The sequence below is a fragment of the Callorhinchus milii genome, unplaced genomic scaffold, assembly GCF_018977255.1.
Source record: "Callorhinchus milii isolate IMCB2004 unplaced genomic scaffold, IMCB_Cmil_1.0 Scaffold2, whole genome shotgun sequence".
NCBI lineage: Eukaryota > Metazoa > Chordata > Chondrichthyes > Chimaeriformes > Callorhinchidae > Callorhinchus > Callorhinchus milii.
In genome coordinates, this window is record NW_024704743.1 from 73,684,917 (window position 1) to 73,702,029 (window position 17,113).

A 17,113-nucleotide genomic window follows, 5' to 3' on the forward strand; every position below is an offset into this window, starting at 1 on the left:
GGGACATGAAACAGGCCGGAGGCCGCTGAGCGGAGGGAGCGAACAGGATGGTAGGGGTTAGGAGTTCGGAGAGGTAGGGGGGAGCAAGACTGTGGAGGGCTTTGAAAGTGAGGACCAGTTATTGTTGAACCCACAACCTCCTGGCTCAGAGGCAAAAGTGCTACTACCTGAGCGCGACTGACACAAAGGAATTAAGACAAAGAGTTGCTTCTTCTGCATTTGCTGAGCATTCAGTAAAACTACATAAAATATAGTCACCACACTTGACAATAAATGCTGTGAAGAGCTAGGAAATTGACGACATGATAAGATGCTATTTACAATGCAAAGATTATTATTCTTCAGAGGTGGCAACTAACAAACCGTTTAAGCACAAAAAAAGCCTCTTCCTGAACAATTCAATATAAGCATTTCAACATTTAAGAAGGTTGTCAACTTAGAAATGTGTTCTTACAGTGGAGAATGCGTTCCATAATTACTATTTGTAAGTCAGTTTGATGCAAATTCTTAAAAATTGTTTTGATTTATGCATTTTTGCTTCAATAAAAATACTTCCAGATGACTAAGGATCAGTCTGCAGTTAACAGAAGTTCAGTGCAATCAATTGCAATCTTGCCCAGCTCATAGCTTTACAAATATCTGGCAAATAAATTGCTGTTTCTGCTTCCCATCCTGCATCAAAAGGAATCAGAGAGAAAATGCTTTGCCCATTAAAAAATGTGAATCATATTTCGAAGGAGGAGGAGTGACATGGTGATATTGTGACTGGCTTTGAGTTTCTGATCCATAATACTATTAATGGTAGCCGCTCTCCCAAATTAAACCCTTTATTCTTGTGGTGCCCAACAAATGGCCCAAGAGCCAAAAGTGGCCCCCGGGCACAATAGATTGAAAGCAATAGGCTTCATGAAAAATATGCCATCTTCTGTATTCATGTATATTTTAGATTCATTTTACATTATCTTCAAACGTTCATCAATGCTGATCACTGAAAAAAAGTGTAATCAAAAATAAACATCTCTCTGGCTCAGATAAAAAGGCCAAGGCATTACATATAAATTGCATATCTGTTTATCAATCTGCCAGTTAACATAAAAATGCACAAGGAGATAATACCAATTTCTTGGTTTGCTGTATATTTCAGACCGAATAAATTTTACCATATTCACACTTGGAAGTTCCTTGCGCAAAGTTAAAAAGGAAAATGTATCTACAATGGGAGAGACACACAACCCTTAGAGGTTGAATGAAAATATAGGGGCGCAAAGCAGGAGTCAGAACTATCCCGCAAAAAGAACACAGGCAGAGAATTAAATGGGATTACAATAGACATAGATTTACATAGAACGTTACAATATGGAAACAGGTCATTCAGCCCTGGTTTGCACTGGTTATGCTTCACATGAGTCTCCTAATCCTCGCTCCCTCACGTATACGTGTAAACACCACTATGTAGCAAATTCGTATTGAATTTTATTGAATTATTGGGAATGATTGAATTACTGCTAACATAATTCATAAAGAGTACAAATTGGATTTCTTAAGAAATATGATACAACAGATGCACAAATACCTTTAAGGTTAGCTGACCACACATGAAAAGATTGGTATTCTGGAATCGCACTCCATTTTACAGAAGGTGGTGGAATTACACTTTTTGAGGAGCTTGGCAATTATCCAATGGATTTTTCTTCACACCAACTTAATTGAATCACACTTAAAAAATAATTGCTGAAGTCCATTTCCAAAATTGTATACTGCCACTTCAAAGGATCAACTGCAATGCCTGTGCCCCACATCCTTATTACACTATCTAACGAACCGTAGAAAAAAAAGTTTATTTTTTTTTTAGTGGTTAATGGTTCAACCCTGTAACATTATAATTAAGTTGCAACAAAATTCTGACATGTTATTTATCTTTTAAAAAATGTTTTGCAAAAGTTTGCAACACTTCAGTTATTCAAGCAGAAATTGAAAAGATTCAGTTCAAAAACCAACTGATAATTAAATCTATTTTAAAATGTGCAGAAATGAAAGAACGCTTTTCACATCTCTCCACCGAGAATTTGAATAATATATAACCAAGTCATTTTTTGCTCTTCATCAAACATAGGTTCATTTAAGAATTCTCATTATTGGCACGTTTGACACGTTTGACATATTGGCACGTTTGACATAAAAACAATGTGGTTACACTGGAAAGTTCAGAAGCCAGAACATCTCATATTACGACACAGTATGTAGAATTGCTTCCCAGCTCTTAAATCTAGTACTGCAGAAACCACAACTGGACATAATAATAATCCTTGTATTTGATATATCGCCTTATCACACCTTCGAGACGTCTCAAAGTGCTTCACAAAGTATACATTAAGGTGAATTGACTGTATATTTTGTGGGCAAAACACGGCAGTGTCCCATATTGTGCACATAACAGTTTGTTCACTCACAGTTGTTCAATTCAAACTAAGTGTTTGCAACTATGTACCTTATCTAGCAAATTAGATAAAGTCTGCGTGTCAATATAACTTGCTTTGCTGACCTGTGTATGTGAATGATTCACATTCAAAACATTCAGAACTCTGCCGCCCGCATTCTCACTCGAACGAAACTGCGTTCCCCAATCACCCCAGTTCCTTGCCAGACTGCACTGGCTGCCTATCCCAGAAAGGATCGATTTCAAGATCCTCACCCTTGTATTCAAGTCCCTGCATTCCTCTGCACCCCCCTACCTTCAGCCACTATGCCCCGAGGCTCTGGAACTGCCTTCCTTACTGCCTTTGTCTCACTCCCTCCCTTCCCATTTTCAGGTCTCTGCTGAAGACCTTTCTTTTCGACCGCATCTTTGATCACCTTCCTTCCCTCCCTCTGGCTTGGCCCCGGGATCCGTTACTGTAAAGTGCTCTGAGACGCCGTCCGGCGTGGAGGGAGCTATATAAATCCAAGTTGTTGTTGTTTCAGAATCTCAGGCCTCCAGCAGCCAAAAAACACATGTCAGAGATGTTCATGTTGTCATCAGAGACAGAAATGTCAATAGAAATACCAGCCAAAGCTACCTCTTTTGGCAGAGCATGGGAATAGCTATCAGTAATAAAAAGCAATGTAAATTCTGCTCCAAACATTCAACACACATTCAATGCCACCACAGAGGCAGAGGAGAAGAGACGTTATATATTCAGAGGTCAGGTTTATCTGCAGCAGTAAGGGAAACTGTCCGTAGTCAAAAATAATTTCAACTTTGATACTAATCGTAATTTTGACAGGATGATCCATTGTTACACGTTTGACACATGGCAAAATATCATAAACCATTTTGAAACATCATTTCATAAAACCAACATTTTTTCAGAACCTTGCATCAAGATTTATAGGTGAAAGAAAATAAAGTAGAACATTTGCTTCCACTTGGGGTTTCTAGATGAAAATGAAGGGTTCTGAGGAATTGCAAATATTTCCCTCCAACGTTGAAACAAGACATGCAAAAATGTGCCTATACAGCTACCTGTCTTGTGAAGCAACCTGAACTGGCTTCAATAAATGCTTGAATCATAATGGACTAGCTACCATATTCTCGCTCTTCCTAGTTTACCCACTTTCCCTAGTTTCTCCCACCCAAACCATCTTCTTGTTCTGCTCACAGCACTATTGAGATCGGGAATTCATTTTATGAAGGGACAGATGGAGGGGACGGTAGGATGGATGTCTTGAAAGGCTGAGATCAGATAAGCCAAAGGATCTTCTGCATCCAGACCAATCTTGTGATCAACATGCTCAACCTACAACCTGTCGCTTTGTGCCAACTCGCTGCTGCACTACTGATAACAGTGCATTAAAATATCATGGAATAAGGATAAACTATTCAGCCATAAAGCCATCTTCTTTGATGGAAAGGAGTAGTACACTCACTCGTTTTCAATTCTCTTCATGCCCTCGCACCTCCCTACCTAACCGATCTGCTTACACCCCACTCCACCACCTGCTGCCTCCGCTTGATTGGTTCTGGCCTCCTGTTTGTCCCTCACGCCCTCCGTTCCACCATTGGTGGCCTTGCCTTCAGCCTAGTGGCCCAGAAACTCTGGAACTATTTCACTCAAACCCTCCGCCTTGCCCCCTCCCTCCCTCCCCACCTTCAAATCCCACCTAAAGACCTTCCTTTTTGATCATACTTATGGTCACCTCCCCTCCCCGGCTCATTGTCTGACTGCCACTGTCAAGTGGTCTGGGACACTACCCTGTGCGAAGGGCGCTATACAAATGCAAGTTGTTGTTGTTGACTCACTGAACCTTTGCACAACCTCTACATCCAGTCCCTGACCAGGAGCACTTTACTCTCCCTTCACCGTCTCGCCCACCTCAAACCATACCTCATACCCTCACAAATCAAGGGGCTTTTTCCAGTGCAGAGCCATTGTTTTCACTCCATATTTGCTGTTCTGAGTGTTTTTTCAATCCCTATGTAAAGCTTATCCTATCAAGGGCTGCAACATATTTAGTCCCCTAAAAACATTTAGTCCCCTAAAAAGATAACCTATGCCTGACGGCACAATAGATATAGTAATAAGTGCAATTAGAAAACTAATAATTAAATAAAACAATTGCACTTTATTTAGTTTCAACATGCCCTGAAAACTAAGGACTTTCATTAATTTTACCAAACTATTAAACTGTAATCAATTTAGGAAATCTTCAGTACAGCAAAATTTGTGTAAACAATTTAATCCTGTGTCCTCTACTGATATCCTACCAATGTTCCTATAACAGATAAAGAAGTTTTTTAAAAAAAAGTAATCAACTCCTTAGTTTCTAAGCTTATCGCACACTCGGTTTCGTTATCTGAAAATTCCCCGTGCCATGCTAATCACAGCAGATTCCGGAGTAGTGAGCTCTGAAATGATGAATGGCCAATTCATGATAGGGCTCACTTCAAGTCTAGCAATCAATACAGTCTCTGAGGTATGGTTGAGAGGGCTGCTTCGACCCTTATCAGTACTCACAGACAGCAATAATACAAGAAACATTGGTGAAGAGGTAATAGCAGTCTGCTTCATCATTCCTTACTTTAGACTACTGTCGTTCATCAGTGCTAGCAATCAATTAATAGCTTGGATAAGGGCATTTTAAATGACTTTTTTTTAAATAACATGTATTTCAAGTGAAACTCTTTTTACTGCCCATGATGTATGGTAAGATAAGCGGTTACACAGAATGTGTATAGTAACAACAAAAGGCTCTACCGAATATATACTATATAAAAGTTCAGAAGAACTAAAAAGGCTTTAACAGTTTGAATGAGGCCACAGCACCTTCACAACACAATGTAGTGCTACAATGTAGTGTAGTCTGCTGAAGATCTTTCTTTTCGACCGCGCCTTTCGTCACCTTCCTCCCCCTCCCCCTGACTCGGCCCCGGGATCCGTTACTGTGAAGCACTCTGAGACGCCGTCCAGCGTAGAGGGCGCTATATAAATCCAAGTTGTTGTTGTTGCTAACTCCAGTGCTTCTTGGTTCTCTGTTGTCTTCATGTCAAAAATTACACTTTACTGTTTAATAATAGTAAATAGCTTTAGGAACTATGAAAATATCTGGGAGGAATTAATTAGGTTGTATTTCTCCATTCCATATGAAAAAGAAAATTGTTAAAAATCATCCCAAAGTATAAATGAGACGAAATAGAGGACGGGGGGTGGGGGGAGGAGCCGGGGGGGTTGGAGGTGGAAGGATGACCGAAGGCACGATCAAAAAGGAAGGTCTTTTTTGGTATCTATTTTGGCACCTCCCATTCCCTGGTAAATTTAGTGAAAAGAGTAGTTTTGTTCATTGAGAGTTCATTGTTTTTAGAATATCTGCTAGCCTGTCATTTCGGGAAGCCTGCCTATCTGAATTCTGGACCTGGGAGTATGCTCAAAAAATAACTCCGGTATTGTGCATATGCACATAATCACATACCCACCCCACCCCGATGTGATTTTCACTGGAACAAAAGGTTTTTAAAGTAAATTCACAAAAACATCTAAAGCAGGTTTAATATTTTATGACTGGCTGTGACACAGATTATTTCCACATCTAGAACCTCTCAGTGAAAGAATAATATGAATTTTGTGTTTTTAGTGCTCAGAGAAATACAAATTTGATTCTCTTGGGAAGTAACAAAAAAAGCAAACACTGTGAAGCGTGTTAAATAGAAACCCAGGGCTACAAAATATCGACCACAACAATGTGCACCTGAGAATTAAAGCAGGCTGGTGGCAAACATTGTAGCGCACAACCCTTCAAAAGAAGATAAAGGACACTCAGATCAATAAATCGTTGAAAAAATGATTATTTCTACAAGTTGAAGGTCAGTTGAGGTCAGTACTACTAAGGCAAATAGAATTTGTTAATTTAATCCAACAGTCTTGGCACTGAAACAAAAACAAGGATTTTATCAGGAAGAAACACCACCCAACAACTCGGAAATTAAATGACTTGTTCAGTCTGCACCGTTCTTACAGAAAGCCTGCTCCACTTCTTGATTTATTTCAGCAAACTGCTAAGGAATGATATAATACGCTAACAAAAGTTGGCATTTGAGCTATGCTAACACAACCCTTTAAAAGAAGATCTCTTTTCTGGACTCTTTCCACCCCCCCCACCCCACGGGAAATTAACCATAGTACTAATAGAGAAGGTGGTTGGCATTACTCATAAAAGTGGAGATATAGAGATGACATTTTAAGTAATAAGGCACAATATCGCAGTTGTTTATTAGTATTGCTTTGTACCACAAGAAATCTCACAAATTTACCACAATGATTTGGGGTGCAATATATTACAGTAACACAACAACAACAACTTGAATGTCTCAGAGTGCTTCACAAATACACACACACACACATACACTCACAGGTATCCAGCTCTAAAATGTATATCTATATACAGAAATCATACAAAACTATTCTCCTTATCAAAGCTTTCACTATCATTAAACCAAAGTCTCATGTGACAGTTTTCAGGGAGATGGTTTGCCCACACAATACAGTCAGATCACTTTACAATATATTCTGTGAAGTGCTTTGAGATGTCTCAATGACGTGATAAGGCACTATATCTGCAATTTCCACATGTATGCGAATGATACCCAACTCTACCCCTCCACCTCCACCCTCAACTCCAGGACCACTACCGTCCTCACAGACTGCCTGTGGGACGTCAAGTTCTGGATGAGAGCTAACTTCCTCCAGTTGAATGTGAACAAGACCAAGACCCTCCTGATTTGCTCCCATCAAAGCCTCCATTCCTCAGGCGCTGACAGCATCACCCTTCATGGATGCACTCATGGAGCCAATACAGAACCTCGGCGTCCTGTTTGACCCTCAACTGTCCTTCATCCCCCACATCCGTGCCATGACCCGCTCTGCAATATTGCCCGGCTTCACCACTGATTCTCACCGCAAACGGCTGAGACCCTCATCCACGTGTACATCACATCTAGGCTCAACTACGCAAACTCCCTGCTTGTCAGCCTCCCCAACTCCTCCCTCCTCAGGCTGCAGATCATCCAGAACACTGCAGCCCATGTCCTCTCCTGCAACCTTATCACCCCCATCCTCGCCCGGCTTTACTGGTTCCCCATCACTCAGAGGATACAGTTCATGATCTTAGTCCTCACCTTCAAAGCCCTCTTGCTCCTCCCTACCTCTGTGACCTAACTCCCTTACAACCTGTCTGCTCCTTCCACTCAGCGGGCTCCAGCCTGCTTTCTTCACCGGCCTTGCCCGCCCAACCATTGGCAGGCGGGCCTTCTGCCTCTCTGCCCCCATCCTCTGGAACTCCATTCCAGTTCCTCCTCCTTGCCCCCTCCCTTGCCTCTTTCAAGATCCTTCTCAAGACCCTCCTCTTTGACTATGCCTTCGGTCACCCTCCTACCCACAAATATACAGTCAATTCACTTTACAGTGTGTTCTGTGAAGCGCTTTGGGACGTCCTCTTGACGTGAAAAGCGCTATATCAAATGCAAGGATTATTATTATTATTATTATTATTATTACCCCTACCCTCCCAGCACTCTACCTGTCCTGATCCCAACCACCAGCTCGAGTGCGGATCCCTGACTGTCCAGCACCTTGGGACGCCCTCCTGATGTGAAAGGCGCTATACAAATGTAATTTGTTGTTGTTATATCAAATGCAAGGATTATTATTATATGTAAGATCCCCCAACACTATTTGAAAGAGAAGGTAGCTTCTCCCAGTGTCCTGATCAACAATCCTCCAAATTAAATTGGTCATTCACTTCATGATTATTCTTGGATGATGAAAAACACTGCCACAATTGCTGACTATTTTAACAATATCACAAAAAAGCTTCAGATGAAAAAGGCCCTTTGGTCCATTTGATTGCATCCTTCCAGAATACCAACCATCCTGTCCCCTTATCACAGAATCGAGCAGTGCAGTGTTCAAGCCTCGAACACCTTTCTCTGTGACCTGTTCCAATATTTAAATACTTCTTGGTATCTGTCCTGAAATTGTTTTTTGTAACTCTAAACCTGTCTCCTCTTATTCTGCTGTCTCAGTGCGTCTGAAAGTTTTGGACTAAATTTACTTTCTCAATTCCATTTAAAATCATGCAAACCTCTTCGATGTCCCTTCTGAGATGTCTATTTTTGAAGACTAAAGAGCCCCAACTTGTCTAACTGTCGCCAACACCTCATTCCGTTTACACAACAATCACCCATGTTGCTCTTCTCTGCGTCTCTAAATCACTGCTAAATAGTAATTATTTGTGAAGTGCTTTTGTTGTGATAATTTACTGTGAAAATGTAAGCGCTTTCTTACTTTAGTTTGTAAGATATGCATTTCATTTTTTTATGCTCCAGTTTCTCTTCCATTCCTAAGCAGTGTCAATATTTTCCATAACAGTCTATATTGATCTATGACAAGCAGGCGTGAATATAAGAAAGCCATCAGCAGATTTCAATGAGAGTTTAGAAGGGACTTCTTTTTGCGGAGGATGGTGAGTATGTGTAACTCACTGCGGAAGCTGTGGTTGAAGCAAAAAGTATCACTGTATGCAATGCATATATGAGGGAGAAGGAAATAGAAGGATATGAGAGATGAGAATAGGAGGGATGGTGACTCATATGGAGTTATAAACCCCAGCTCAGACAGGTTGGGATGCATGGCTTGTTCCATAATAATTATTATTATATTATTATTATTTTTATGGCTTGTTCTGGTGCTGCACAGCCTATATAATTTCCTTTGAGAATTGGAGATTGTGTAGCCTTGGGGAAGTTTAAAAAAATTACCTTGTGCTGATCTGGAAAGTCTTTTAAATTGGACTTTTTTTTTTTGCTTGATATTAGACTAACATTTATATTAAAAGGTTACCTAAAAATCAATGGGAGCGACTACAAATAAATTCTTTGGGGTTTGGCTTTAGGTTTCCACAAGGGAAATGGCATCCTCTAGGCACAATTCCTAAGAAAAAAAAGCAAAAGTCAGCAGTTTAGGTGACTTCCGTTTCAGAATCAAGTTCTGAAATGCTTAATTTCCAGTACACATACAGTTCTCTACCCCATTTCCTGATCAGACTTTTTGTGTTTTATTATTTGTCACTACCACGTTGATACATTTGTAAAAGTCAACCAACGTTAATTACAATACACTCAGGCAATGCCATACGTGCTACATTACAGAAATCCACCACGCTACAAAAGTGTATTGAGCAACAAACAACAGATGAATTCCTAATGAACCCGTGGATTTAGTCAATCATTCCAGATTGATAAAAATACATCCATTTTGAAATGTTGCCTTTTGACCTTGAACTCGTTAATTGCCCGTCTTTTTTTTAAATCAACATGAGATTCCTCGAAAGGTACCACAAAGGTGGACTTATTGCTAAGTTTAAAAGTTCTTGATCCAAAAGTATCCTTAGGTTCCAAGACATTTACAGAGGTTTATGAAGTATTTTGCTACAGGCGCTGAAAAACCACATGAAGTGAATTAACTCCCAAGTCGATTCTTGAATGTGGAGACATATAAAATACTATATCTGGCTTAATATTAGTTCTATCCAGCATTGTGGTACAGCAGATAGAATAAAAAAAACATTAAGCTTGGATTACCCTGGAGACGATCTTCCCTTATGGACAGATTAAAATCTTTCACTGCACATTATCTGAATGCACAGACTGTTCCATATTGCCAGTGGAGAATAGTATTTCTCAAAGGTATTGCATAATGGAGAATACATATCAATGAGATTATAGCCAAGGTACTGCAGGAGTTCAGTGTCCTGATTACACAACCCCTGCAGTTAGTCTTATAGGCTATGAAACCAGTCAATTCTAATACATTTTGATAGTGGTATTACTGTTATTTGCTACTGCAATAAAATACAGATCACTTTTATTTAGATCAAATAAATTGCACTCGTGCTTGGAAAGCACAACAAACATGTAAGAACACAGATGTTCTCTGCTATAAAGGTTGCCACTGGTGAATTGTATGGACCTTAAATAAAACACGTATCGTATTATTTATCAATTCAACTCTTCGAAAGTACCAGGTTTCCCTCTAAACTCTGCCTTTGTAAACTTTTGAATTACTAGGACATCAGGGCTGTCGCATCTTTGATAAACTGGCTTGGCAGTGGTAAACAAATTAATTCAAGCCATCTTCCTTCCTGCCAGTTAAGAAGAGTGGTGCAGGATCGAGGTGCCTTGCTCCACCAGTTCTGCATCAATCATGTCAAAAGAATTCAAGCAAACTTGACAAATTCAAAGCACTGATGTGTTGAATGGATCTGCATTGCTAAGTTGAACAGGAAATGCACCAACTGAATGACCTGAGTATTTGCTTCACCAAAGTCAGGTTATACACATTCAAAAAAAAACTTTCTAAACACAGTACATTTCATTAAATTGGGACAATTATTCACTCATCGCAGGGATAAGATCACCAGCCAGCTTAAAAAAAATGCAATTTTTTTTTACAACTCAATAAGTTACTGTGCAACACAAGTCACAACACAACTCAATTAGTATTTAATCATTTTGTAATTTCTAGTCCCTGAAGTTTTGCAAGCCAACATGTCCTAAGATTTTTTTTTGGTCAGCCAGTGTCTGACACATCCAGAAATCCAATACTCTGATTAAGAATATCCAAATGAGACTGAGAGTTTCACATATATAATGATAATAATAATCCTTGCATTTGATGTAGTGCCTTATCACATCTTCCATACATCTCAAATCGCTTCACAGAATAATAAAATAAAATAAATTATCCTTACATTTGATATAGCTCCTTATTGTGTCTTCGAGATGTCTCAAAGTGCTTCACAGAATATACTGCAAAGTAAATTTACTGTATATTTTGTGGGCAAAACGAGGCAGCCAATTGCGCAAAGCAGTGTCCCACAAACAGTCGTGGATTGAGTGACCAAATTATTATTTTCTTTATTGTTGAAGGGATTATTACCCCCGGAAAAGTGATCCACCAATCTATATGCCAATTGCACATGGAAATCTCTCCGTGAATGGAATGCACACTCTCCATGGAGAGAATTGTCACAGGTTGACGAGAGCCAATGATTGGGGACATAATGTGCAATGGGGTACTGCTGCACTTTAACCTGTTAAAACTGCTCAACTTGTCTTTAAAGAATAGTCACAACTACTCAGATGGACAGCTACTCAGCCTCAGGAAGTCCCCAAAGTACCCTGCAGTGTATAAACCATGGATCAAACAACTGACTCATATTATTGCAATTCATTTGGAAACTCTATTCGTGACTAAGTGAGCAATGCTTGTTTTACTCACCAGATCTATTCTACAAAAAGCCTTCAGCAGTGTTGCTGGAGATACATATTGAATTTTGCATCTGCCAAACCAGATTGTTCGTGAAAAATGCTAATGACTAACTTAATTTGGGAAGAGTATGCAATGCTCTAATCTTGAAATTCCAAGTGTATAAGTCATCTGTGCATAATTTTAGAATGTGCGTTATGTTGCTCCCTGCACAATATCAAATTGTTAAGACCCCCAAGAGAAGTGGTTATCAAAATATATACTGATAAAGTCTTATTACCTAAATAAACATTGCAATTACCTGAAGGCAGCTAGGAAAAGTGAAAGGAATTGCAAACACCACAAAACATTCTCTGAACATTGATTGCCGGTAGGTTTAAGATATTTAACTTGCTCAGCTGGAGCTGGACACGCAGGTGCTGTGCAGGGTTCTGCTTTCACCAAATTGCCCCATATGTATCCTCATGTTTGATGAAGAAAAATGAATACATTTACATGGATGATTTTTTCATGGGCAAAGTTCAAGAAGTTGCTCCACAGTAAATATTTTGCCATGAGCTGTTGCAATGCTAATAATGAGATGTTTTGTCAAAGGAGCTTCAGTTTTACAGAAACAACTTGCATTTATATGGCAACTAAAGGATAACAATTCAGAATGCTTCACAGCAGTGGAGCTGGACAGTGGGGTTTTCAAATGAGGCTTCCATCAAACAGACATGGGATGCCTTATATTTTACTACACCAAAATTACATTTGTATTGCGCCTTACACATTGGGAAGACGTCCCAAGGCGCTGAACAGTCAGAGTTTCGGACCCGAGCTGTGGGTCGGGATTGGGGATGGTGGAAGGCAGGGGGGGAAACAGGAGATTCTTGAGATGGTTCGTGAAGGTAGCAAGCAAGGGGGGGGGGGGGGGAGAGGGGATGGAGTTCGCTGAGCGGAGGGAGCGAACAGGATGATAAGGGGTAAGGGAGGTCGTAGAAGTAGGGGAGAGCAAGACCGTGGAGGGCTTTGAAGATGAGGGCCAGGATCTTGAACTGTATCCTCTGTGTGATGGGAAGTCAGTGTAGTCGGGCGAGGATGGGGGTGATAGGGTCACGGAGACTGGTGCGGAAAAGGACACGGGCTGCAGAGTTCTGGATGATCTGCAGTCTATGGAGGGAGGAGTTGGGGAGGCCGACAAGCAAGGAGTTTGCATAGTCGAGCCTCGATGTAATGAATGTGTGTATGAGTTTTGGTGGTCTGCGGTGTGAGACAGTGTCGGAGCCGGGCGATGTTGTGGAGGTGGGGGAAGGCAGAGCGGGTCATGGCATAAATGTGGGGTAGAAAGAATAGTTGAGGGTCAAACAAGACCCCAAGGTTCCGGACTGGCTTAGTGAGGTGGAGTGTGCAACCACTAATGGTGATGCTGTCAGCGCCTGAGGTGAGGAGGCGCTGACGGGAGCCAATCAGGAGAGCCTCGGGCTTGTTGACGTTCAACTAAAAAAAATTAGCTCTCAACCAGGCTGACTAACTTTAGTCAGTTATCGGTTCTAAATCCTTCCAGTTATAATCAAGGCTATTAAAAATCTGTTTATCTCACATCAAAAAATAAATGTGTCCTAATTAAGTCTTATTAGCAAATTCACAAGATTAATTCAGGTAAATTGGACACTTCCAGAATAAACACACTACCGTCCATCCAACAACAACGATGACAACAACATGCACTTATATAGCGCCCTCCACGCCGGGCGGCATCTCAGAGTGCTTAATAATGGTGGAGCCCAAGCCCGAGTCTGGAGGAGGAGGAAGGTGACCGTAGGTGCGGTCAAAAAGGAAGATCTTCAGGCACGACCTGAAGATGGGGAAGGAGGGGGCCACAACTTCAAACTGTTTTTTTTAAAACAAGTCTGCTGTCCTGGCCTCAGTCATCCTCTGGGTAAAAAAACACTGTTCCTGAAAATGCCCTTTACAACTCTAAGCTTATGTCCAAGCAAGGCCATGATATTTTTCTGACTTCACTTGACAGTGTGGTCGGTGACATATTGTATCCAGTCGCCTGGGTTTCCCTATATTTAATTAATGCAAAAATAATCTTTTGCCTGATGCAAATAATTCAAAATTATTTCTTTAAGGAAAGTAACATGTATGGCAATTTGAGCTACCTTTAACGTTTTGATTTTATGTCTTGATCGTACAGCACTACAAAACATTCAACGATTGTGAAATACATAACAGCAGCAGCGCACCACCAGCACAGCAACCTTGATTATTTACCACAGGTCAAAGATTACATATTGATCTGGAAGAAGGACTTTACTATTAGAAATCTAGTTACACTTTTCGATTTTGGTGCAGAAATACTGCAGCGGTCCAGAATGATAAAGGTTAAAAGAGAATCTAATAGACGTGTTCAAAATTATGAGACTTTAAAAGACGAATGTTTCTGCTGCTAGTTAATCGTCAACAGGACAAAAAATTCAAGGTTATTACTTGGAGATGGTTAGATTTTTTTAACATAAGGGTAATTTGGATGTGAAACATATCACAACAGTTAGTATTGAACATTAATTATAGCATTCAAAAAGAAATGGGATAAACATTTGAAGAATGAAGACAAAGAATATAAGACTTTTTTGGGGTGTTAGTGGGTGTCTGACACATGCAGAAACCCATCACTATGCTTAACAGTATCCAAACCAAACAGAATTCCGTGAATCCAGAATTTCCAGAGATATTTATTGGAATGGATTGCGCGCTCTCTGGATTCCCGCTTACCTAATTCGGAAGAGTATTAGGCGCAGATTGGCACGAGCCAAGGCTTGGAGACTCTACACTGTGCGTTGGAGTCTAATCGGCTAAAACCGCATAGCTAGCCATTGATATCGCTGCCCGGCAAGCTTTCCTGCTGCTTGTCCAGCTAGGACCATCCTACCCTTTAAGGCTTTGGTTTGCCGGGTTAATGGGAGTTGAGTGGGAAGAATTCTAGCCACAGTGACTGATCCGCCCTTCCAAGTCCTGCCAATGAGCCAGGCTGGCTGTGCTGTCATCAACAGTGCCCTGGAATACTGCGGACTCATCCGGCCCAAGATTAGGACAACCGAGACTGCTACAGCGGATTGGTTCAATTCTGACATTCCGTGGCCAAACATGTCACCTTGGAGCCAGTTCAGATCCTGGGAGAAGCCACTTACTTCTCCCCAGGAGGATAGGGAAAGAGCAGAAAAATATTATTGAAGCAGATAGCTCTGGTTGGGCGCTGGGAGCACAGGCACAATAGCCTCATTGTATGCTGACTTTTATAAAAAGGTGTTAATGAGTTAAAATTATAAGTCCACAAAAGAGTTAATGCTAATTTCCTGTATTTAAACCTCATGGGAATACCAAACTCTGACTGTTTAAAAAAATCAGTAACCTTAGATAAGATTAATGAAAATTCTCTGTATTTAACCAGGTCTTCTTTGAACATAGATATTTAACATTACTCATCTGCCACTGTTTGACTTAATTTTAATATGTAAATATCAAATAAGATCAAGCAAACATAAATTCTTCCCAGACTCACAGATAAATGTTAGGGAAACCGAAGTCTGGAGAGAGCGACATCATAAATAAGAAAAAAGTTATCCAAGGTGAATGACTTGTTTAAAGGTGGGACCTGCGTTCTCCTGCACTAGGTCACTTGGGTGACTTGCATAAGACAAGCAGTCAAATGTCTAGTGGATGTCCTTCTAATTGAGTGGGGACACAATTTTTGAATTGCCCTTATAGGAGATACAGAACAACCCAACCACACACAGGAAATCTCATCACCAATGGGAACACAGCACATCCCAGTTTAAAATACACTTTATTACAAAGAGTTTACTCTTTATATAATGAAACAATGAGATCCAGCTTCCTTTTCACAATGATATAGTGGTGTGCAGAATTACAAAGAACACAAAAAAATGGTTTCTGCTGCCTACATAATTTTTGTTTTGCAGCAGGTGTACTAAACGCAGTAACTGCACCTGATGCTTTTTTTTTTAAAAAAAGAATTTGCGACATAGAATGGAGAACATAATCTAGTAATCCTACCTCATATTCTTCAGCTTCTATCAGCAGTTTGCCCGTAGTTATTCTGGATTCATAAGGAGGAAATAAATTCTGAAAAAGAAAAATAAGATAATGCTGAAAATATTAGAAATTTGTGAGTGGCGCCTTTGCTACGCAAGGTGAATTTTACACAAAAATGCTCAAGTCCTAAGCAACATTTATTCTTTCATTCATAACATTTAGTCCCATCGCTCAACAACGACCCCGAACCCAATCCACTGTACTGAAGTTTGGGTTTGAAAAAGCAAAAAGAAATGCAACAACAACTTGCATTTATAGTGCCCTTCACACAGGATATCGTCTCAGAGCTCTTCACAGTGGAGGAGCCTGACGCCGAGCCAGGGAAAATGGGAGGTGACCGTAGGCACGGTCGGTCAAAAAGGAAGGTCTTCAGGTGTGATCTGAAGAAGAGCAAGGAGAGGGCAAGGGGGAGCGATTCAGACAGAGTTCTAGTCTCAAGCTGTAGTGGCTGAAAGCATGGTCATCAATGGTGGAGCAGAGTGGATGAGGGATGTACAGGAAGCCCGAGCCTGCTAAGCGGAGGGGGCGAGTAAAATCCAACACATGAACTATTATATATACGCACACACGCACATTACATATCTACATTTATATAGCATCTTTCATGTCGGGCGGACGCCCCAAGACACTGGACAGTCCAGGATTTACATCCGAGTTGCCTCGCAGTCTCTCTCTACTTTCAAAACCATTTATATAACCTTTCTAACTGTGGCTTTGGCCGCTGCCCGCCTACCCCTGCTCAGGTCCTAATCCCTCTTTGTGAAGAGACATGAGGCAGGTGCTAAAATTACACGTTGATGTTGTTATAGTTCGAATGAATTATGGAGCTAGAAATATAAACTATCCAAAGATAAATTAAAATATTGAATGGTTAGAAACAATCCTTATTTAGATCTAGAATGGTTGTGTTGGAGGCATCCCTTAATCAGATCGAGAACAGCAAGTAGGTCAAGAATGGACTTTACAATGCTGGCAAGTGCTGTGTTGGAAGCAAAACTTTTCTTAGACAGGAAGCACTGATAAAACAAAGGCATGAGAAAGTGAAATAGCAGAAAAGAAGCGTGTAAATTCAGGAGGAGGTTGGGGGAAGCATAGCTGGGAAATAGTATGGGAAACGATGAGACAGCTAAGGTTTGAAGATGCTGAAGTCAATGTTCAGGCCTGCAGGCTGTAGTATCCCAAGAGGAAGATGAGATACTGCTCCTGTAGTTTGC

At 40.6% G+C, this 17,113-nt stretch overlaps 1 protein-coding gene across 2 annotated transcripts in view; it reads right to left on the reverse strand.

The window, feature by feature from the left end:
* si:dkey-12j5.1 (probable assembly chaperone of rpl4) overlaps positions 1 to 17,113 on the reverse strand; it is a 181,917-nt gene that overhangs the window by 138,285 nt on the left and 26,519 nt on the right. For both annotated transcript variants that reach the window (XM_042332441.1, XM_042332442.1), the window contains exon 8: positions 15,861 to 15,929. In XM_042332441.1, the coding sequence (XP_042188375.1) occupies positions 15,861 to 15,929 (69 nt within the window). The remainder of the gene's footprint in view (positions 1 to 15,860; positions 15,930 to 17,113) is intronic.